The sequence below is a fragment of the Triturus cristatus genome, chromosome 8 (assembly GCF_964204655.1).
Source record: "Triturus cristatus chromosome 8, aTriCri1.1, whole genome shotgun sequence".
NCBI classification, from domain to species: domain Eukaryota; kingdom Metazoa; phylum Chordata; class Amphibia; order Caudata; family Salamandridae; genus Triturus; species Triturus cristatus.
The window spans coordinates 600,951,380-600,974,545 of NC_140591.1; the positions used below are offsets into that span (position 1 = coordinate 600,951,380).

Here is a 23,166-nt window from a genome sequence, read left to right on the forward strand (position 1 = left end):
TATCGCCAGATTGGTTAAGGTGTGAAGTTTGCCCCTTTTTTTAAAAAAACAGACATAGATAGGCTATCTAAGTGATTATTTATTACCATTGTAGCCTATATAGTGATACACACTGCTTTATAATGATACTGTTGGACTCCCACTTTGATGACGGGGATGATTCAAGCATGTAAATCTATGAAAGATCCAATACTGGAAAATAGGGCAATCTTTTTTAGCATAAAGATACATTTAGAAATCACTGCTTCAATTTGGGATTCTTAAAGCAAGCTCTCCATTTATTAAAACCTCTAGACTTTTGACTTGTCTCTTGGGCGGCAGGGGACAGCCTCATCTCCGATGGCCAGTAAGGCTGGCTCCCTAAGTTTGCTCTGTTGTTCTATATAACAATTTTAGTTTTATCTGAGTTTAGTTTTAAGAAATTGTTATCCATCTACTCCCATAAAGCTGTGAAAGTTCTGCTGGGAAATGTTAGTGCCTTCTAATTGAAGGAATTGGGAATCATCTACACAGCTGTAGAGTCAGCAGTCTCTCTTTCCCATCGCCCCAATGAGAGTCTTGAACAAGCGAGGTGATAAAGGAAAATACCAGAGAAACTCCACAATAAACTTGAGAGGCTGAAGCCTTAAAAGGGGCAGGAGCACTGTTCCCAAGAAATTACTTAATCCAGCTAACAATCGAGCCTCACAGGCTGGCAGCCTCCACACATTTGACTAAGAGGTTATAGTCAACTGTGTCAAAGGCTGCTGATAGGTCTAATAGGACCAACACCGATGTCTGTCCTATATCCTCATCTCGACGCATGACATCTAGTACAGAAAGCATGAAATATTTGGTGCTGTGTGCTGGCCGAAACCCAGTTTTAAGGGAATCAAGGTAGCTAGTTTCTTGTAGATAAAGTTCTTGGGCTACGTGGGTTCCCAATGATTTTATCTTGAAATGGTAGACGAGATATCAGAGGATAATTCAAGATTGTAAAGTATTCACCTTGTGCTTTTTTAGAACGGGATTACTGCACTCTTAAAAGCTCTTAGAACCATCCCTTGAGAAAGAGGTTTACTCAAGAGTCTTAACATAAGACTTTTGATTTCCTAGAAAAATGATTTAAGATATGTGGTAGGCAGGGGTCTTAAGATGATCCTGATTTTATGTTACTCCCAAAATAAAAAATTCGGCCAAAGGTGCTCTCTTCACACTCCACCATCTCAAAAAAAATTAAACCCTTTATTCCTGCTGATGACTTTAAATCAGTGGTGCAACCATTGGTCCTGTCTAGACTCGACTATGGTAATGCCACTCTCTCAGGAACTCCTAAAGTCCACCTAGCCCCTATCAAATCCGTTCTTAACCTTGCTGCCAGGCTTATTACAGACTGTAAGGGGTTTGATCACCTCTCCCCCATCCTCAAAGACCTTAAATGGCTTCCTATTGAAGGCAGATCCACTTACAAGACTGCTTGCATTACGCACAAAGCCCTCCATCAAAACACCCTATCTTACCTCTCTGATAAACTCCACAAAGCGGGCTGTACTAGAACAATGAGGAGCTCTAACGCTCTCGTCCTTTTCTCTCCCTTATTGAAAAAGAAATCAACACAGTCTCGCTCGTTCTCTGGAAACGTGCCATCCGTCTGGAATGCCCTCCCTAAAGATCTACGTTGCAACCCCTCCTACCCCAGCTTCAGAAAAGACCTCAAGCTGCTCCTTCTCAACAAATACTGGGGTCCTTAATACATTGTCACTGGACACTAACTCTTACCCCTGCCTTGACTGTATAGGTCCCCTCTTCTTATTATGTCACCCCCTTACCCCCCTCCATTCAATACTTTCATTTACGACCACCCCCCACTTCTTCCACCTGCTTTCCCCTACCCCTCATCCTCCAGTCGCCCCTCACTTTCTCGCCCTCCCCCCTCCTTATCCACCAACTAACTTTACTTTACTGTCTGTCCTACTAACTTCGATCTGTTGTCTGACATGTTTTCCTAGTTATTTTACCTCATTTAAAAAGTACACTGTTTTAAATTTTCAAATTGCCTTGTTCCACTACATCAATGTAAAAAGTTATATTGCAATTCAGTATTACCAAACCTTGTAAAGCGCTCTGAAACTCTTGGGTCCAGCCAGCGCTATATAAAACCTTTTAAATAAATAAATGTTAGACATCAGAGTATGGAGCCCTTAAATTACTGAGGACATAAAGACTGAAAAACAATGGAGTTCCCATCTAAAGAGAATGACTGACTATGCATACTGGTGGCTGAAATGCTTTCTTTGATATAGTTTATTTTGTTAATAAACAAAATGTTTCAAACTATTGCATAGTTCTTGAGAGGGGACAATTTTCTGAATGGCTCTGTCCGGATTTGACATGTTATTTAGCGTTTTGAATACCTCACTCTGTTTTTTAGGGGCTTCAATAACTTTGTTCTGATTTAAATGAGCCTTAAATTTGTGAGAGTTTAAGTTTGTATTCAGACATCCCTTTAACAATACTTATCTTTTCAACGAAGTAGTAATTTTGCAATTCATGTACAAGTTGGTGAAGCATTAATTTGGCCTCTAGAAGCCTTCGAAAACCATGGAATTGGCATTAACCAATCCATGATTTTATAAATTTGGTTAAAGGTGCATGTAAATCGCAAGTAGCTGTTAACTAATGAGTAAATTCACTTTCAGCAGTGTTTACATTGTAGCTTAAAGTGGGGGCTGAATCAGAGAGGGAGATCCTCTCAGATTCTCATAATTTATATGATGCCGTTTACTGAAACAAATGACACTGCATGGGAGATTACCTCTGTATAAAAGCTATGTTTGCAGGGAACACAATTAAATCACGTGACAACCACATTGGTTCAAGGTAAGCATTAGCTACCAATACAGCCATTGGGTCGTGCATTCCATTACATGCAAGGCAGAAAATAATATCTGAAGCCAGTGGCAAAGGGCCTGGTCTCCTATAGCTATTGGATAATCTGCAGGGCCGGCACAGAAATATACCTCACAATAGAAAAGGTACTGGGAAGGAAACGTCCAAGGTAGAATTAAGTATACCTGTGGGACATTATTGTGAAAATGAAGCAGAATGTTCTTTAACACTTCAGGGTATTGTTGGAGGCAATGTGACCGTGTAGCGACTGGTATACCTATTAGCAGTAATTCCATACAGAGTATATGTTTTGGAAGCAAGTGCTAGTAGCAGTCAAAAAGGGTATGGGTTTCCCCACCTCAGATGACCCAGACCTGGTGACTGTGGGCTTGAATCAAGGGGAAAGGTATAGGGAGTGGTGGAAACGAATATATACAATTGTTATTTTTAAGAAAAATTACAAGAACCCTCAAAAGATATGTGGTACTCAAAACTCTGGAATAGAGAGCTTTTTGAATCCTTATAATCTAGTTGACTAAACAAGGAGATGGTGCGGATATACTCCCTACGGAAAAAGGGACTTGATACTCCCTCAAAGATTAAGGGTCCTATCATTGTTTTCGTGCTTATCTATGAACTTGGCCATGTTTTTTTTTTTTTTTTTTTTGAAACCGTTTATTGCAATCTCAAATAGTTACAGGTATGGGCCTACAACCGTTTGGCCGGCCGCTAGAGTGGCAGAAGCATATGACGTATATACAGAAAAATCTCTTGGCGGTGCAAAAAGGTAAATCAGGAGATATCAGTAGTGCAGGCCACATAACTCCAAACCCACAATACGGTTTCCTTTTGTCGAAACACAACAACACAAAAAACCACACCCGCAAGGCAACCCGCAATCCCAAGTGACAGCACGCGCTCCTTAAGTGGGGGACCCCAACCAATCGCCAAACTCTGAAGAGGGGAATGAGAACAGATCAGGGACTGGGGAACCACGTGCCCGTGGCTGGGGGAGGGGGTCGGCTAGGGGGACGGAGCTGGTGAGGCAGCCGGCAGCAGTGGCGGCTCGCAAATACCCCCGCGATAGGCGTTCCAGGGGCCCCAGATTTTCACCCACGCCCCAGGCTTACCCCTCGCAACATACACCACCTTTTCACGAAACATACACCAATCCATGTGTGCTTTCCAGGCTGACACCGCCGGGGGCCTCTGGGATCCCCACAATTGAGCAATGTCACGCTTAGCTATCATGTATCCCAGAGTCACCCACCGCGTCTGCGGAACCGAGTAGTCAGTTGGCTCCCACACATTCAGCAAGCATCTCCTCGCTTCAGGCAACAGCGCGACACGCGTAACCACTCGCAGGACCTCGTGCACACCACGCCAGAATCGCTCCACCTTTGGGCATTCCCACAGAATATGCAAGAAAGTTGCCAAAGCACCACAGCCACGCTTACACAGTCCATCCTCAGCAAAGCCCATACGTAGAAGCCTTGGCCCCGTCACGTAAACCCGGTGGAGGATCTTAAGCTGGACGAAGCGAAGGCGAGCCGGGATGGCCACCTCCTTCGGAGAGGCCACCGCGGAAATCCAGTCCTCGTCGTCCAATTCCAGCCCATCGGCAACCCAGGCCTCGCGGAGGCCAGTCAGCAGGCCCGATCGGTCGTTGATCAGTTTTTTATATATAAGGGAGATCGTGCTGTCTGGGACATGGCCATCCAGCACTCTGTCCTCCAGGGGGGAAGACTCCGGAATGGACGCGACATCCGGGAAGACGGAGCCCAGCGCGTGGCGGACTTGTAAGTACCGAAAGTACTCACTGCCTTGCAACTGAAACTCCGTCTGCAGCGTCTCGAAAGTTTTGAATCCCCCCCTCGTCCAGAGATCTCCCACTGTGCTGATGCCGATCGTGTCCCACTTCTCGAAGCCCTTCGAGGTCCACAGGGAGCCCAACCTCGCAGACGCATATAGCGGTGACGCCCGGGTCAAACGGTCCTTCCACCCCATAGCTGCGTTAGCCGCGTGCCATACACGCACCATGACACGCGTCGGTCCCGTCAGGCGAGGGTCCGGCGAGCCAGAGTAGAGCGCTCGATTGTAGTCGCCACCGGGCAGGAGCATCTTGTCCATTTCAAATGCCGGGTTCAGGGCGGGCCCGTAAAGGCCATGATTAATCGCAGCTAGCTGGGAGGCCCAGTAATACCGTTTAATATCCGGGAGGGCAACCCCCCCATCGTACCACGGGAGCGTCAATTTAGCCAAGGCAATACGTGGCCTCCCGTCCCAGAACAGGCGACGCTGCAAACTCTCCACCTCACGGAAGTAGCGCGCCGGGACCAAGTCCATAGTGTTCTGGAGAGCGTACAGAAAGCGCGGCAACGACCATCTTAAACAAGGCCGCTCGGCCGAGCGGCGAAAGCGGCAGACGCCGCCAACGCACCACGTCCTCCCTCAAGCGCTGGAGGGGGGGCAGCAAATTCCGCTCGTAGCGGGCCTCCGGGTCCAGAGTAATATATATACCCAGGTACCGAAACCCCTGGGAGGCAATCTGGATCGGACAGTCCCGTGGTAGGACCGGAGCCTCCCCGGCAAGCACATATACACAGGATTTCGCCCAGTTGATGACGAGGCCTGAGTTGCGACCGAATGAGCGCAAAACATCAACTAGGACGATCAGTGATTTACGCGGGGAGGCAAGATATAGAAGGATATCATCAGCGTAGAGGGACACACGGTCCTCATGCTCGGGGGTCCAGCGGAGACCACGGATGGAAGGGTGCCACCGCAGCCACTCCGCCAGGGGCTCCAGGGCCAATGCAAACAGGAGAGGCGACAGGGGGCAACCCTGTCGCGTGCCCCGTCCCAGTGCGAATGGGGCCGAGACTCGTCCATTCACCACCACCTGCGCCAATGGGCCGGAATACAACAACTTGACCCAGCTGATGAAGCCCGGTCCGAAGCCAAACTTCGCCAGCATCGCCCAAATGTATGGCCACTCGAGCGTATCAAACGCCATGGTGGCGTCCAAGGACGCCAAGATGGCCGGTTCCCGCACGAACGGGACACGCGCGAGCACCCCGTGCAAGCGTCGCAGATTAAGGGCCGTGTTGCGATGGGGTATGAAGCCGGACTGGTCTTGGTGGACCAAATCGCCCACCACGCCGACCAGCCGGTTGGCCAGCACCTTGGCGAGGATTTTGGGCTCCGCGTTCAAGAGCGAGATAGGCCTATAGGATGTGACCCGCTCACGGGGTCTCCCCTCCTTGTGGATCACCACGATCGTGGCCAGACGCTGGTCCGGCGGAAGGGAACCCCGCGAGCGGGCCACCAGGAACATCGCGCGCAGGTGGGGCGCCAGTACATCCGGTCGCAGCTTATACAGCTCGATAGGGATGCCATTGGGGCCCATGGCCTTGCCAGATGCGACCGAGCGGATAGCAAGGGCAATTTCGTCCGAGGTGGGAGGAGCGTCCAGCGAATCCCTGTCCTCTACCGAAAGGGAAGGCAGCGCGATGTCCCGAAGCAGGGCATGGGAATCCTCCTCCGAGCAGGGAGAAACCGGGGAATACACCTCGCGGAAATAATCCGCGAAGCAGGAGACAATGGCGTCCGGCTCGGTGACACACACACCATCCCTCCTCTCGATCAACGGAACCACACGACTCGCTCTCTCCTTTTTGTCCAACCACGCAATCAATTTACCAGCCTTATCACCCACATCATACAGTCGCTCCTGTTGCTCTCTACTGAGGCCCCTGGCCGCCTCCGTGACGAGGGCCCTATAGGCCGCCTGCTTGAGGTGTAGAACATGCAATGTGGCATCCGTCACCCCGCTCCCCAGGTCACCCTCTAGTTCAGTAATTTCGGCCTCCACCCGGGTTACCTCCTCCCGCTCGCGCCTCCGGGCATGGGAGATAAAGGAGAGGGCCTCCCCTCTGAGAACTACCTTAAAAGCCTCCCACAGGAGATAGCCGAAGGGACAGACCCCACATTCTCCTCAAAGTACCGCTGCAAGGATTTGATCAATTCGGCTCGAATAGTGGGGTCGCGCAGGTACCAGGCATTGATTGGGGCTACCCTGCCCTCCCCCCTCGGGAAGACATCAAAGTGCAACAGTAGTGGGGAGTGATCTGAAATACCCCGCGCCAAATGGCGCACCTCTCCCACTCTCCCAACTGTCAGAACCATTACCGACAAGAAGCCTTCGATCTGCACTATCAGTGCCCATCAACCAATGAGAAACACAAAGACCCTAAGAACTCTGACGTGGAGTAAGGCCTGGGAAGTATGGAATCTTAAGATGGCCGACGCTCCGGAGGAGTTAGCGTTCTAGTCTTTCTCGTTGCTCCAGAACTCTATGAGAAGCGCGCAACTTCGAACGTTGGCGCACTTCATCTGAACCCGTCACCCTAGTAGCATCCTTGAGTCCGAGTTAGTTTTAGTGAGGGCATTTCCCGTAGTTTCCTGACAGGAAGAGATTCCTAAATACCCTTGTCTTGAACCGTGGCAGTTTTGGATTTCGTGTCTGCGTGTGTAGTTCCACCTCAAGCCTTCCGCTCCTGAGGTAGTGTTCAGCTGGAGCTCATGCGCAGTTCAAAAGAGTTTGGAGTTTCGCAACAGTAGACCCGTCAGCTGTTTAAGGAGGAGAACCTTCGTCAGAGAGTCACGCGTCGGTGTGGCGCGCCTGTTCCAATTCCTGAGAGACATTTGACTGAAGAGTCAGTGAAGAGTTCGAAGTTCCATGAGAAGAACCAGAGCTAAGTTTTGAGTCTAAAGTCACACCGTGTAAATTTTATGATGTAAATAAGGAATAGTGTTGTGGTACAACCCAAGTTCATCTTTCTACGAGCAGTTCCTGTGAAAAAAGAAAAAGAATATTATAAATGATATTTTCCTGTGTAGAAGATAGGTATGACTTAGTTTCAGGGAATCTAATAGATTGTTGTGAGGTATAAGAAAAGACCACTAATTTTTTGTGTTAACATTAGGAACAATTAGAAGAGAGATACGGAGCAGAAAAGATAGCTGTCCAATAGAAGAGAAGCAACACTGGGTTTACAAGCTGGTATGTAGAAGGGGCTAATAATATAAGACTAGGTTATTTAGAGGAAGGAGATTAAATAAAACTAATAGTCTAATGTTTATTCAGCCTCCTGAATGATCCAACCAGAAGCCAGTTAAACAGAAAGAAGACCCAACAGGAAGCAGTCAACCAGTGGCAGTCTCTTCTCTTCTCTTTTGTTATTTTATCCAATCCCCCTACCCCCTCCGGAGAAGGCATTAACGCATCTTTTCATAGTGCTGCGTTGGTGGTTCTTGGAGGTGGTGTTGGGAAAAGGCATCTCTGTTCCTGCGCAAGAAAAAAGGGCTCCTGACAGAGTGAAGTGCCCACGTATTGATTGCGCCCGAACAGAATGGCTGAAGGTTTGGAGTTGCAAAAATTAGGAGAGGTCTTACACATAATACAAAAAGAATTAGCCGCAGTTAGGGAGGAAAACAGGGGTTTGAGACAGGAGGTAATGGACACAAGGAGGGAAACAGTCGAGCTGGCAGCAAAAATTTCCAGTTTTAATCCGACATCCAGTTTGAAATTCCCAGACACAGAAGGTGAGCACTCCACTTCTAGTGTAGCCACACATGTAGTCCATTCACTTTCTCCTGTTATTCCTCTAGCCCCTCCAGAAAGATTCAGTGGTGATCCTCAGAAGGCTCAAATCTTTTTGACGCAATGCTCCCTGCACTTCATGTGTCGTCCTTCGATTTTTCCAGACGCACAGTCCCGTGTGGCCTTTATTTTGTCATACCTTAGCGGAGATGCCGCTAGTTGGTCCATGCCCTTAGTCACCAGAGACGATGCTCTTCTTTATCACTTCGAAGATTTCAAAAAAGAATTTTTGAGGATATTTGATCGCCGAAAGATTTCTCAAGCCACAGACAATGAACTTTTAGAATTAAAGCAGGGGAACAAGGATCTTGTAGCATATCTAGCTCAATACAATAAGTTGGTGGTGGAAACGGACTGGCCGGAATGTAAAAGAGCAGCAGTCTTCTATCGTGGATTAAAAGACGAATTGAAGGATGTTTTGGCCCAAATTCCAAATCGACCTACCGACGTTTCAGCCTTAATCGATTTGGTTTTGGAAATCGATTTTCGTCAAAGTGAGAGGAGGGGTGAAAAGCGAAAGGATTTCAAATTTAGCATACCGAGATTCGACAGAACTAAGAATGACTCAACGAAAGTACCAGACAGTCAATCTGGAACCGAGCCTATGCAGATTGGAGTGGTTAGGGGTCCTCTGACCAAGGAGGAGAAGGAGAGAAGACGGCAGAATAATTTGTGCCTGTATTGTGGAGGAAGTGGACACTTCGTCAGAATTTGTCCAAAAAAGCCAAAAATGTTCTCAAAGGAGAAGGAAAACTCCACGCACCACCAATAGGAGGAGTTGGGTTGGTAGGTGCTGAGGATAAGGCAACTCCAGAAGAACATCATATCGCGAACACTTTACAGTCTTCATCTCCCCACCTTGTAATTTCAATGAAAATGAAGTTCAGGAATGTCATTTTAACTGAGGTGTCAGTTATGATTGATTCAGGGGCAACAGGAAACTTCTGCGATATCAAATATGCAGCCAGCGTCGGACTAAGACCCATCTTGAAGTCAAGAAGTGAACCAGTAAGAGCCGTAGATGGAACTAATCTTTCCTCCGGACCGATCACTAGTCACACGGAACAAGTAGAGTTGACCTTTCAAGAGGAACATCGCGAACTTATCCAGTTCAATTTAATCGATGCTCCTCAGTTCCAGATTATATTGGGCCTGCCGTGGTTAACGGAACACAATCCAAGCATCGATTGGGGAGCGAGAACAGTGAGCATGAATTCAGAATTCTGTAAGGGCAACTGTTTTGACCATCTCGTGGAAACTAAGGAATCAGGACCAGCAACCTCCTTGAGTGAACAAGAAGTTTCAGTGTGTGTGATCCACACTGGTGAAGTTCCATCTGAATATAAGGAATTCGAGGAAGTGTTCAACGAGATAGAGGCAGAGAAGTTACCGCCACATCGGCCATTTGACTGCAGGATAGATCTGGAGCCAGGCGCTCAATTACCATGTAGCCGAGTGTATGCCTTGACAGAGAAAGAGAATGAACACTTGAAGGAATACATTGGGAAATACTTGGCCAACGGATTTATCCGTCCATCCCAGTCTCCGGTCTCCTCCCCTTTATTCTTTGTGCCCAAAAAAGAAGGCGAGTTAAGAACTTGTATAGACTATCGAGCCATTAACAAAGTTACCATCAAGAATCGGTACCCTCTTCCTCTCATCTCTGTGCTGTTAGACCAGGTAAAGGAGGCACAGATTTACACGAAGCTAGACCTGCGAGGGGCATATCACCTGATCCGGGTTCGAGAAGGGGACGAGTGGAAAACGGCGTTCCGAACAAAGCTAGGCTTGTACGAGTACCAGGTCATGCCTTACGGCTTATGCAACGCACCAGCAGCCTTCCAACATTTTATAAATAGTGTCTTGAGTGAGTACATCGATCAATGCGTCATAGTATATATCGACGATATATTGATTTACTCCAGAACAGAACAAGAACATCCAGGCCAGGTGAAGAAAATTCTACAAAAATTGAAGGAGAACCACTTGTATGTTAAACTGGAAAAGTGTGCATTTAGTGTAAAAGAGGTGGAATTTCTTGGATTCGTGCTCACGCCGGCTGGAATCACGATGGACATTAAGAAGGTTAAGGCAGTTCTAGAATGGAAATCTCCAAGCTGTGTGAAAGAATTGCAAGGCTTCATTGGTTTTGCCAATTTTTACCGGAGGTTTGTGAACGAATTTTCACACAAGCTAGTTCCTCTTACTCGATTGCTCAAAAAGGGGGTTCCTTTTGAGTGGTCTGAGGAGGCAGAAGAAGCCTTTAGGTCACTTAAAAAAGAGTTTACCTCCGCACCAATTCTATTACATCCAGACCCTACCGAACCTTTCTATTTGGAGACGGATGCTTCGGATCTAGCAATTGGAGGAGTCCTCTCTCAACGACACAAGAAAACTGGACAACTCCACCCAGTGGCTTACAGATCGAGGAAATTAACACCAGCTGAAGTTAACTACACCATCACAGAAAAGGAGCTACTGGCGATCAAGGACGCTTTCCAGGAGTGGAGACACTATCTGTTGGGAGCGAGACATACTGTAACCGTGTTCACTGACCATAGGAACCTAAAATTCCTGAAATCTGCAAAAACCCTTACCCCGAGACAGCTGAGATGGTCGTTGTATTTCGCGGATTTTGATTTCGTGATCACTTTCCGACCAGGAACTAAGAATGGGAAGGCTGATGCCCTGTCAAGATTAACAATGGAAAAGCCTGAAGGCGACCAAGAATCAAAGACAATCATTCCAGAGCACCAAATACTTGGGGCAGTGAGTCAAGGAACCTTCGAGGAAAGGGTAGCTGGAGCAATGTCACAGAAAGAAATGCATGATTGGGCAGAGCAAGAACCTTTCCGAAAGATTCAACATGGACTACCTTGGCATGAAGAAAAACTGTATCTGCCTACTCTAGAGCTTCAACAATTAGTTTTGAAGAACAATCATGAGAGCAAATTAGCCGGGCATAAGGGCATTCAAAAGACTGAAGACCTGATTAAAAGAAACTATTGGTGGCCACAAATGACTAAGGACATTCACTCTCATGTGAAGGCCTGCGGGATCTGTGCGCGAGGAAAATCGGAGAGACAGTCACCTAGGGGGTATCTCCAACCTATGCCCACACCCCCACATCCCTGGCACACGGTTACTGTAGATTTGATAGTGGACTTGCCTTCCAGTCAGGGTTTTAACACCATATTAGTATTTGTAGATGCATTCACCAAGATGGCGCATTTTGTTGCACTAAAGGGGCTTCCAACGGCTAGAGAACTGGCTTACCAATTTGGCATACACATAGTGCGAGCCCATGGTGTTCCCCGAGCGATTATCTCAGATCGGGGTTCACAGTTCCTATCTCGCTTCTGGAAGGCCTTCATGGACAGCTTGGGAGTAGAAACCAAATATTCCACTAGCTATCACCCGGAGACAGATGGGCAAACTGAGAGAGTCAACCAGGAACTAGAACAGTATTTAAGGATGTTTTTGTTAGATCAAGAAGGGGATTGGCCAGAGTATTTGTGGGCTGCAGAGTTCGCACACAATAATGCTAAAAATGTTTCTACGGGTTTTTCCCCTTTCTATCTAAATTATGGTAGGCATCCGAATGCTTCTGTAATTGGTAAAGAAATCTCAGTCCCAGCCGTGCAGGAAATAGTACAAAATTTAGCCCAAGTCCATCACACTGCCACTAATAATTTAATACAAGCCAAGCAGACATACAAGAAATATGCTGACAGGAAAAGAAGGGAAGGTCCTAAACTGCAAGTAGGAGACAAGGTTTGGTTAAACGCTAAAAATCTTAGACTCAAAGGAGATAGAAAATTCCAACCAAAATTTGTAGGTCCTTACCCCATAGAGAAAGTAATCAATCCAGTGACTTACCGTTTGACCTTACCACCTGAAATGAGGATTCATCCTGTGTTTCATGTTTCCTTACTAAAAGAAATATCCTCAGATGTGAGAATGGACCTTCCTCCTAAACCTGTGCATTTAGAATCAGGAGTTGAGTTTGAGATTAAAAGAATTCTAGACTCTAAGAGATCTAAAGGAACAGTTTACTATTTAGTGGACTGGAAAGGCTATGGTCCAGAGGAACGATCTTGGGAGAAATGCTCTGATGTCCATGCCCCCCGTTTGATACGATCCTTTCATCTAAAATTTCCTCGGAAGCCTAGATTGGAGGGACCTCCTTTGAGAGGGGGTACTGTCAGAACCATTACCGACAAGAAGCCTTCGATCTGCACTATCAGTGCCCATCAACCAATGAGAAACACAAAGACCCTAAGAACTCTGACGTGGAGTAAGGCCTGGGAAGTATGGAATCTTAAGATGGCCGACGCTCCGGAGGAGTTAGCGTTCTAGTCTTTCTCGTTGCTCCAGAACTCTATGAGAAGCGCGCAACTTAGAACGTTGGCGCACTTCATCTGAACCCGTCACCCTAGTAGCATCCTTGAGTCCGAGTTAGTTTTAGTGAGGGCATTTCCCGTAGTTTCCTGACAGGAAGAGATTCCTAAATACCCTTGTCTTGAACCGTGGCAGTTTTGGATTTCGTGTCTGCGTGTGTAGTTCCACCGCAAGCCTTCCGCTCCTGAGGTAGTGTTCAGCTGGAGCTCATGCGCAGTTCAAAAGAGTTTGGAGTTTCGCAACAGTAGACCCGTCAGCTGTTTAAGGAGGAGAACCTTCGTCAGAGAGTCACGCGTCGGTGTGGCGCGCCTGTTCCAATTCCTGAGAGACATTTGACTGAAGAGTCAGTGAAGAGTTCGAAGTTCCATGAGAAGAACCAGAGCTAAGTTTTGAGTCTAAAGTCACACCGTGTAAATTTTATGATGTAAATAAGGAATAGTGTTGTGGTACAACCCAAGTTCATCTTTCTACGAGCAGTTCCTGTGAAAAAAGAAAAAGAATATTATAAATGATATTTTCCTGTGTAGAAGATAGGTATGACTTAGTTTCAGGGAATCTAATAGATTGTTGTGAGGTATAAGAAAAGACCACTAATTTTTTGTGTTAACATTAGGAACAATTAGAAGAGAGATACGGAGCAGAAAAGATAGCTGTCCAATAGAAGAGAAGCAACACTGGGTTTACAAGCTGGTATGTAGAATGGGCTAATAATATAAGACTAGGTTATTTAGAGGAAGGAGATTAAATAAAACTAATAGTCTAATGTTTATTCAGCCTCCTGAATGATCCAACCAGAAGCCAGTTAAACAGAAAGAAGACCCAACAGGAAGCAGTCAACCAGTGGCAGTCTCTTCTCTTCTCTTTTGTTATTTTATCCAATCCCCCTACCCCCTCCGGAGAAGGCATTAACGCATCTTTTCATAGTGCTGCGTTGGTGGTTCTTGGAGGTGGTGTTGGGAAAAGGCATCTCTGTTCCTGCGCAAGAAAAAAGGGCTCCTGACACCAGCATAGGCCGCAGGGACAAGGACATAATCAAGCCGCGAGAGGCTACCATGGGCACCCGAGTGGAAGGTGTATTGCAGCTGCGCGGGATGCTTTAGTCGCCAGCAATCCACCAATCCTAGTGTATCTAAAAGGCCGGACAGCCACGCCTGTGCCCGGGGGAGGTCCTTGGGGGGATGACGATCCATAGACCCAGAAGCCACCGCATTGAAGTCCCCCCCAACTACCAGAAGCCCACCCGGGAGGTCAAGGAGGAGGCGCCCCAGGTCCGCAAACGTGGTAGATTGCAACCCCGGCGGAACGTACACTGATACAAAAACGACCACTCTGCCCTCCATTCTACCCACCAAGACAGTGTAACGTCCCCTCTCATCATGGCGCACCTCATCAATCTCCAATGGGAGCGAGTTCTTAATCATGATGCCCACCCCCCGCGAGCCCGAAGTGAAGCCCGAATGGGCCACCAAGCGATAGCCTCGCCGATTCATGGCATGAAAGGAATTGCCTATAAGGTGTGTCTCCTGCAGGAAGACCACATCTGGTGAAATTCGTTTCAGATACTGCAGGACCACACCACGCTTAATCCTATCCCCCAGTCCGTTAACGTTCCATGATAACACAGTCAAATCCCTACCCCCCATCATACATGGAAGCCATCAGTCGTCCCCCAAAGAGCATCTCGAAAACAACAATACAGTAAAGGGTTCGCCTTGCGGTGCAAACAAACAACACTCCACCCCCGCCCACCCATCCCAACAGAACTCCCCCCTCCCTGCACCCCTGCATGAGCCCAGACAGCCCCCCCAAAGTGCAGTGTGCCTGTCGCCCCATAGACGAAAAACTAACTAGTCCACCAGAGGAGGAGGGAAAGCCCCCAATGGACCCCGTACGACCTCCATAGGAGGGGAACATACACGATCAGTGAATGGTAACCGGAATGTTGTCCAGAGCAAGGCCTACTATTCACCCCTCAGTTCTGATCCGGCGAGCCCTCCCCGCCAACCGCACCCCCCCCACCCCCCCGGCCCCGATCCCCAGGCAGAGTATCCAACCAGTCCCCAGCCGCCTCGGGACGGTCAAAAAAGTGCGTGCGACCATCCACCTCCACCCTCAGCTTAGCTGGAAAAAGCATTGAGTACTTAAGGTTCAGGTCCCGTAGGCGACGTTCAACTCCGAGAAAACTCAGTCTCTGCTTTTGGACCGTCGGAGTAAAGTCAGGGTAGAAATTCACATCCATATTATCGAGCTTGACCGGTCCCTGTAGCCTGGAAGTCTGCAGGATAGCGTCTCTGTCCCGAAAGTTAAAAATCCGGGCAATGAGAGGCCGCGGCGGGGCTCCGGCCTTAGGTCTTCCGCCGGGGACCCTGTGAGCACGTTCCACCGCAAAAAGTTTACTCAGCCCCCGGGGCTGGAGACGGGTGAGGATCAGGTCTTCCACAAACAAATCTGCCGCCTCCTCCTCCCGTCCCTCCGGCACCCCGACAATGCGAACGTTGTTCCTCCGGGCCCGACCCTCGGAGTCCTCCAATCGACGGTCCATCAGGGCGCTCGCCTGGCCAAGCCGGTGCACCTCCTTTTGAAGGGCCGCCACGTCTGTAGTGAGACTCGAGGTAGTGTGGGCCAGGGAATCGACCCGGTCATTTGTTTTAGACAAGTCGGCTCTCACCAGGCCCACATCCACCAGGGCCGAGTCTATCTTCTGCGCCAGAGTATCAAAGCGCTGGTCCACCGAGGCCTTCATCTCGGCAATGGCGCCCATGACGTCCCAGAGGGTCAGATCCGCGGGCTGAGCAGACGCCTCAGTCGGGCCCGCGGGGGATGTACGCGGTGCCTCTGGAGATCCCTTCTGGAGGGTGTAGCGGTCCATGCTGTTAGACTGATGTGCCGGGCCACGGCGGGTCGATTTCACCTTTGCCCGGTCGCCATCTTGCTTTGTGGACATGTCGCACTCCCAAAGTCGTGCCAATCTCCTCGAAAGGGCCGATAAACCAGTTCACGGGTTCCGGGGGGGGGGTGACCACTGGATCGCAGGACAACTCACAGCCGGCGGGTCAGCCGGGCACCGGGACAAGGCCACACCACCGCACCCCGCTCCGCAACCCTACCTCGCTTGAGGGCGAGGAGGGCGCAAAAGCGAAAGTGAAAGCGCGGGGTACGCGAGTCGCCCAGCCCTGCCCGCCGCTGTTGTTCGCTTTGTCCCCGGATCGCCCCACAACTCCAATCCGGGGGGCCGGCGCGGAGAAGGCCGCAATCTTCGATCGGTGCTCCCACCGGTGTCCGGGGTCCGATTCGAAAACGGAAAACGGGTGCCGCCTCAGCTCGGGTACACAGACACAGTCCCCTCGTCAAAGACAGGATATAATCAGGATTAATTCAGGAGGTCGCGGAGGTCCTCGGGAGCTTCGCACCTACGCGGCCATCTTGGTTGCGCGCTAGGCTCCTCCTCTCGAACTTGGCCATGTTGAATAGAATTCTGAAACCCATGAAATAAGATGGACTAAAACACTGTTGCATGTGCCATGCATTCACTGTGGAGCTGGGGAAATTGAGGGGGTGAGACAGGGAGAGTAAATGGGTCCATTTTCTTAACAGGAAGTACTCTTACTGTGCCTATGTGCCCCAAATCCTGGATAACTTTTGAATATTTGTTGCTGACCCTTAAAAAATTAATGAGACAAATAAAAAGCTGCCTCCTTCAAAGCATGCTTTCTTTACCAAACTATTTAAAAACATCTATTGTATACATTTATAAACTTATTTTTTTAGGGTGGATACTCCATTGCGGATCCGGGATTCCGGAAACCAAAGGATATAGAGATCTTGCAGGCCCTGTTGGTTGTGTCGCAAAATGATGACATATGGATATGCATAACATAGGTGTTCAATTTCTTAGCAACACATGGTATTAGCATCTACCAGCAACATTCTAAGTGGGATGAATTATAGTTTGGATGTATATCTAACCACAGCTGGATGGAGGACTTGTGCTTCTGCCCCTACAGGGCGGTGTTCTTATGTCAGCCATGGTGGAGTTGTTATATCATGAACAGGGGTAGCTTCCAGTTCACGAATGTTATGTATGCAACTGTAGAAATGTTATTGATGGTTCTATGCAGAAATTCCACATAAAGTCAGTTGGTGTGGCAGGACTGGGTGAGGCTGTTTTACTAGGAATAAACGCATATAAGAAGAAACAGAGGTTGTGGAGAGTTTTAAATACAAGTGTCTGTAAATCCTTTCGGGAGAACTTCTCCTAGACAGTGAGCGTGATTTGCCATGTGATCTATTGCCTTCAAAGTTGAAAATTAATGGTAGTGGTGTTTGACCTGAATTCTGAATGACAGTCTTTTGACTCTAGAGTGATCAAAAGGTACAGCCCAAATGTCTTCATTGGGTTCCTGGGTAGGATCAAGATACTTTTCTTCTACTACAGATATTCCTCCAGTGTCTCTCGACCATTCGGAATGGTTCCTCAAAGGTAAAATCTACCTTAATGTTAAATGCCGTTGCAATATCGAAGAGGACACTGGCAAACTCTTAACACTGATCAGGACACCAAAAGCACAATCAACCATTAAATCATGTTTAAAATACAATCTAACAGGCTGAAATTTGTAAGGTGTTTATCTGGAAATCAGTCCACTCGTTTACAAAACACTAGTCCCTCAATTCCAACATGAGGGCCGAGTCTATAGTAGGTTAAGCTATTCAAAAATGTATATACTTGAGCGTGGTATGAATCTGCTTCAGGGGGACTGATACAAATCCTTTAGTGCCAATCTGCTGATGTTAACAAGATATGCTTGCTACTCTATTGGAACGTTTATGACTATAAAAAAGCTCCTAAGATAAAGAAGAAATGGTTTTCACTTGAGGTCTTGATTCTGCATCACAGTGACCTTCATTAATGTCATAAATCACCCTCCCACCTGCCCAGCTTTTTCTTGGTCACATGGATGAATACTTCGAACATTGGGTTTCTGAGCTTAGCTCTTAATAGCAGTCAAAAAGAACTGGCTCTGGGACGGGAGACATCACAGCTTCTTAAAGACACAGGCAAAATGTATTTGTCCTGTGTTACGATAAAGCCTATCTGTCCTCCTTTCATCCTAATTCTAAACACCTTTAGCAGTAGCCAAGGATCAAGGTGCTGCAATGTGGCTTGTCACTATTTTCTAATAATACAAGTGTAAAAATTGTGTCACTGGTTAGTTAAAGGGTGTTTTTTTACATTGGACTTGTTAAATTAACACACCCTTTCAAAATATTTGTGCAAAAGGTGCTCTTGGTCCCTTGCAGGGATTGTGGAATAATTTTAATTTTTAAAACTCTGAATGAGAATCCAACATTGCCAAACCATAAGATGCTTTTGTCAAGTTTGTAATAATGCCACTGTGTCAAATTGTTTTCAGCAAGACAGATGTACTAATTGTCAGAGAGTAGTCATTGTCAGGAGATGATAATGAACTGAGGGAAATGATGATGGAAAGGCATAATGTGATGAGAGGTTGTAGCTAGCGAACGCTATAAAAAGAACTGCCTACTTTTCATTAGCTCTCCTTAATTCAGTATGGGAGAATATTGCACATGTTTTAATTCCCCTTTCCAGACAGTCTAACCTTGACCACTGACAAAGAACCAAGGTAGTCCAAGTATGTGGTGAACGGGGACATCACTCCGTAGCCAACTTCCATGAGCCTTTAAAAATGTACTAAATTTATCAGCATTATTTAAGCCTTGATTGCAAACATGCTTCTAGTTGCACTGAGGGTCAATTATTTTAAACAAGCCTGCAAAACCAAAATGATAACATATTTCCAAAGGTAAGCATTTGTATACAATATTGCATTTATTAAATATTCTCACCAGCTGGAGAAACATGAGGACAACTGCTCATTTTTAACAGCCTGAGTGTATCACTGTTGTTTGCCACCAAAACCTTGAGGGACGGATCATCTACAGGTGTGTCATCTATCTTCAAGGAGGAGAGGGATTTTGAGTTTACGAACACCACAGTCAGTGCAGAGATAAAGTGTGACTGAAAAATTAAGAAAAATCCATTGTAAAGTTTAGCAATCAAAACTCAAACTGTATTTTAATTTGATATTCAAGTGTTTAATACCTTAATAATAAAATGACGCCCTAAACTAATAACATTTAAGTACACTTTAAATATAATAGAACTTAACAGTTTGTCGTTCCAACCAGCTCTTACTTTTTAAAACTGTTTTAATTCGAGCTTAGATTTTAACATAATAGTTGTTTCATCTGATTCTCTGCGGGGACTCTCATCTTTTTATTTTTTATTTTTAGAGATGGTCGCTCCACTGTACCTGACCACAGAGAGGATCGCTCCTCCTCACGGTCAAGGAGTGGCTGGGTTAGCGTTCTAGCTGCGAGGGCTAGCCTACTTAAGACGGCAGCTGCACGGACGCACACAGGGGGCGCGCCAAAGGCAAGCCCGTCTTCACCTAACCGGGAACAGGGGCCAGGAACCCTGCACGACTCCACTCAGACCCATTGGGCCAAATAAAGTATACTGCCGGCGTACTAGAGCAGCTCAGACCTGCCCTGTCTCCAGTTGCCCTACCTGGATGTAAACATACCGCCGGGAAGCAGAGCACTCTGTCAAAATTGTAACTACACTCTAAAAAACGAGTCTGCATAACCCCGGAAGCAAACAAGGCATACATGGTAATAAGGCTCTCTGGAAAATGGGCCTCAAACTGCAGATCCCTCCCAGAGCACAAAACCATAATCGGTTGCTCCTAGAGGATGAAACTCTTGATGTTCTGTTTATCACAGAAACTTGGCTCAAAGAAAGCTCGACACCAGAAATTATCATGACCCTCCCTCCTGGTTTAGGTATTTGCTGACAGGACAGGGTGGGAATAATAGGAGGCTGGGTGGCCTTCATTCATAAAGAACAGCTTAACTGCTCCATCACTGCCTTGAGGCTAACCAACTGTGATGCCATGCAATTCAGAATAACGCTCGCCCCCACATCCTCCTTCGCCGGCGCCCTTGTTTACAGACCCCCAGGGCCATGCACAGCGTTCCTAGAGTCCCTTCCAGATCTCCTTGCCAGCTTTATCATAGGGATTTTAACTTCCACTTGGACGATACCAATAAAAGGTCCTCTAACAGATGGAGGGGGCGTGGCCAGGCGCCGAAGATGGCTGTGATCATTGTCTACTATACCAGCGGTGACCTTTTTTTCGGAGCCTAGCCTTCTGGCGCGACAGCTGACGGAGTGCTGGTAGCGGCAACTAGCGGTGTGACGCCGGGAGGTGGGACCCCATCTCGCGGGTGGGGAGCGGGCTGGGGGCCATCACGCTTATCACGCTTTCCTGACTATTGACCGGGACATCACCCGGTGGACTTCCTGGGACTGACTTGCGGGCTCCTCGGCTGAGAACGCTGTGAAGGGGGCCTAATCGTCTGGAGGAGGCCTGGGCCCACTGATCACACGAGGTTGTGCATTGTTTTTTAAGGTGCAGCTGCACTATGGAGGGTCAGCTACTTGTCGCGGACGAGGCCTCTGTGTGGGAGCAATCACGGACACTTGCCAACCCAACCTTGCTTCCTATGAGGAGCGCTCAGCAGATCGCCATGGGCCGCTTGCGCAACAACCCCTCTCGCGATGCACCCCCTGGGGAGCAGACTGGAGCATCGCTCACGAACTCCGGGGCAACGGCAGAGATGAGCCCGTCTGTCATTGCCACCAAACTAGATTCTGTGCTGGCGGCGGTGGAGCGCATCGGCAGCGCCCTGGACCTGACCCACACATCCTTGGAGAGCCGTATGGACACTATTACCTCAGACTTTACACTTCTTCGGGCCGAACAACACAAACTGGCAGACCTTCGGCCCAGAATTGCTCCTCCACACTTCAAGATCTGTTGGATCAGGTTTGCACCCTGGAGGACAGTAGACGACGCGGAGGGTCGATCACGCCGAAATAATGTGCGCGTAGTCAATCTTCCTGAAGGAGCGGAGGGGCGGGACCCGGAGACCTTCACGGAGACCTGGATGAAGGAGCTCATGCCCCCCGGATCGCTCTCCCCGCAGTTTGTACTGGAGCGAGCCCACCGACTACCTGCCCGCAGGCCCCCTCCTGGGGCGTGCCCTCACCCCTTCATGTTCAGGGTCATGAACTTCAGAGACAGAGATTTCTGTCTTTCCTGATTACACGGCTCAGGTGCAGAGGAGGCGAGCCACCTTTATGGCAGTAAAACAACAGCTCCGGGATCTGGACCGCCGCTATTCCTTGCTCTTCCCGGCCCGCCTGCAAGTCATCAGAGAGGGTGCTACAAAATACTTTGATTCCCCCGCTGAGGCATGGGAATGGCCCTAGGAGCAGGGGCTGGCGACGGCGCCCAAATCGTCTGATGAGTCCCGACCTCGTGAGCGTCCCCGTGGGGGCAGGCGCAGAGGGGGAAAGGCCAGGAGTGCGATACATGCTGTGACCATCCCCAGTCCTGACCAAATCAGATTGGAACGTCAGGGGGCCTTGCGAGTGACTGCAGCCCTGCAGATCTCAGTCCCCACCCAACTCTGTTGTCTCTCCGCCTGGGTCCGGAGCCCCTGAAACCACGCCGGAATGGTCATTGGACGCAGATTTCCCCCTGCTCCGGGGTGTCACCCCACAAACTGCAGATGTTAACTTTACGTACATGTTAGACTATTGCGCTACTTCAGGACTTGTTTGTTTCATTCTAGCGGCTGCGTGATGGCCCTCCCTTCACCCCCCCCCCCCCCGCATTTGACAGGGGCGGGTCTTACATTTGTTACCTCTTCTTTCAGGCCATCTCCCCAAACCCCGCCCCCCCCCCGATGCCCCGGCTCAGTTACCTTGGGCCTTATATGCATGCTAGGACACCATAGTGGCTCAGGCCATGTTTCTTCTTGTACTTTTGTTTGAGATGCTCTACCTCCTGTTTATTGGCGATAACTGAAGGGGAAGGTCTATACGTTGCCTCCTCTTACTCGCTGGTCTACCATCCCCCCATAGTCGTACGACGACAATAGTTCCGTAGCCATGTCTTGGAATGATAGTTTGGGCAGTTCCTCATGTTGGGGTTCCGCTCTCTTCCTGTTGCAAACTGTCATGTTACCCCACCTTCTTATTTTTCTTCCCCTGTACGAGTCGCCACCCTTGCAGACCTGCCGCCTTCCCGTCCAAGGGAGTCCTTCACACAGGAAGCCCCGCATTGCCCAGGTTGGACACACTGACCTTAATAGCCCCAATGGCTGACTTTAGCGTCCTGACTTGGAATGTTAAGGGCATCCAGACACCTAAGCACTACGCCATCTATGCCTATTTGCAGCGTCACAAGACAAGTATAGCACTTTTGCAGGAAACACACCTAGTAGTCGCTGAAGCCGCACTCTTGCGCTGGCATTGGCATGGTCAGGTATACAGCACCAATTACTCGTCCATGGCTAGAGGGGTCCCGTGGGAAGAAATGGAAGTTCTGACAGACCAAATGGGGCGGTACGTCCTGATCAGCGGCAGTCTGAACGGTCAACCGATGCTGCTGGGCTCCTTATACGCCCCCAACGTTGCTCAGGGCCCCTTTCTGAGTGATCTCTCAGAGATATTGGTTCGATGGATGGACGTCCCGTGGCTCCTGGGTGGGGATTTTAATGCAGTGCTTGATGTTTCCCTTGACCGTTCCTTTTCCCCCCTCACTAGTACCACAGCTTCCTCCAACGCTCACCTTTTAAACACATGGCTAGGACACTGGGCCCTTTCAGATGTTTGGTGGGAACGTCATCCTCGTTCCAGGGTATACTCTTTCTATTCCCCAGTCCATAAGCTATACGTACGCCTAGATCGAATACTCGTATCCGCAGCCCTCCTCCCCTTGATACAAGCGACGGATTATCTTGGTCGGACGCACTCCAATCATAACCCCTTGTTGTTGCACCTGGCCTGGGGGCGCCACCCCGGCCGGTCCCGACCTGGCGCCTGCAGACTGCAGCCCTGGAGGACTCCCTCTTCCGAGGCTCACTGTAGGCAGAAATAGCTAGCTATTTCTCGGTTAATACCGGCTCCGCAGGCTCGGTTCTCACTGAATGGGAGGCCTTAAGGTGGTGGTTAGGGGCCATGGTCTGGGGCGGACTTGGAGTATTCGCAGACAACTAGACACCTCGTTGCCCTGCATTGAAGAACGATTACTCCTACTCGAGTCACAAGTTGTCACCGTCCCTACAAGGTAGCGGCA

General features: G+C 48.6%; 1 protein-coding gene across 1 annotated transcript in view; it reads right to left on the minus strand.

Annotated features, from left to right (window-relative positions):
• The window catches only part of FBXL3 (F-box and leucine rich repeat protein 3), a 159,162-nt gene that overhangs the window by 33,113 nt on the left and 102,883 nt on the right, over positions 1 to 23,166 (minus strand). The window contains exon 4 of the mRNA XM_085622052.1: positions 18,803 to 18,974. Within this exon, the coding sequence (XP_085478178.1) occupies positions 18,803 to 18,974 (172 nt within the window). The remainder of the gene's footprint in view (positions 1 to 18,802; positions 18,975 to 23,166) is intronic.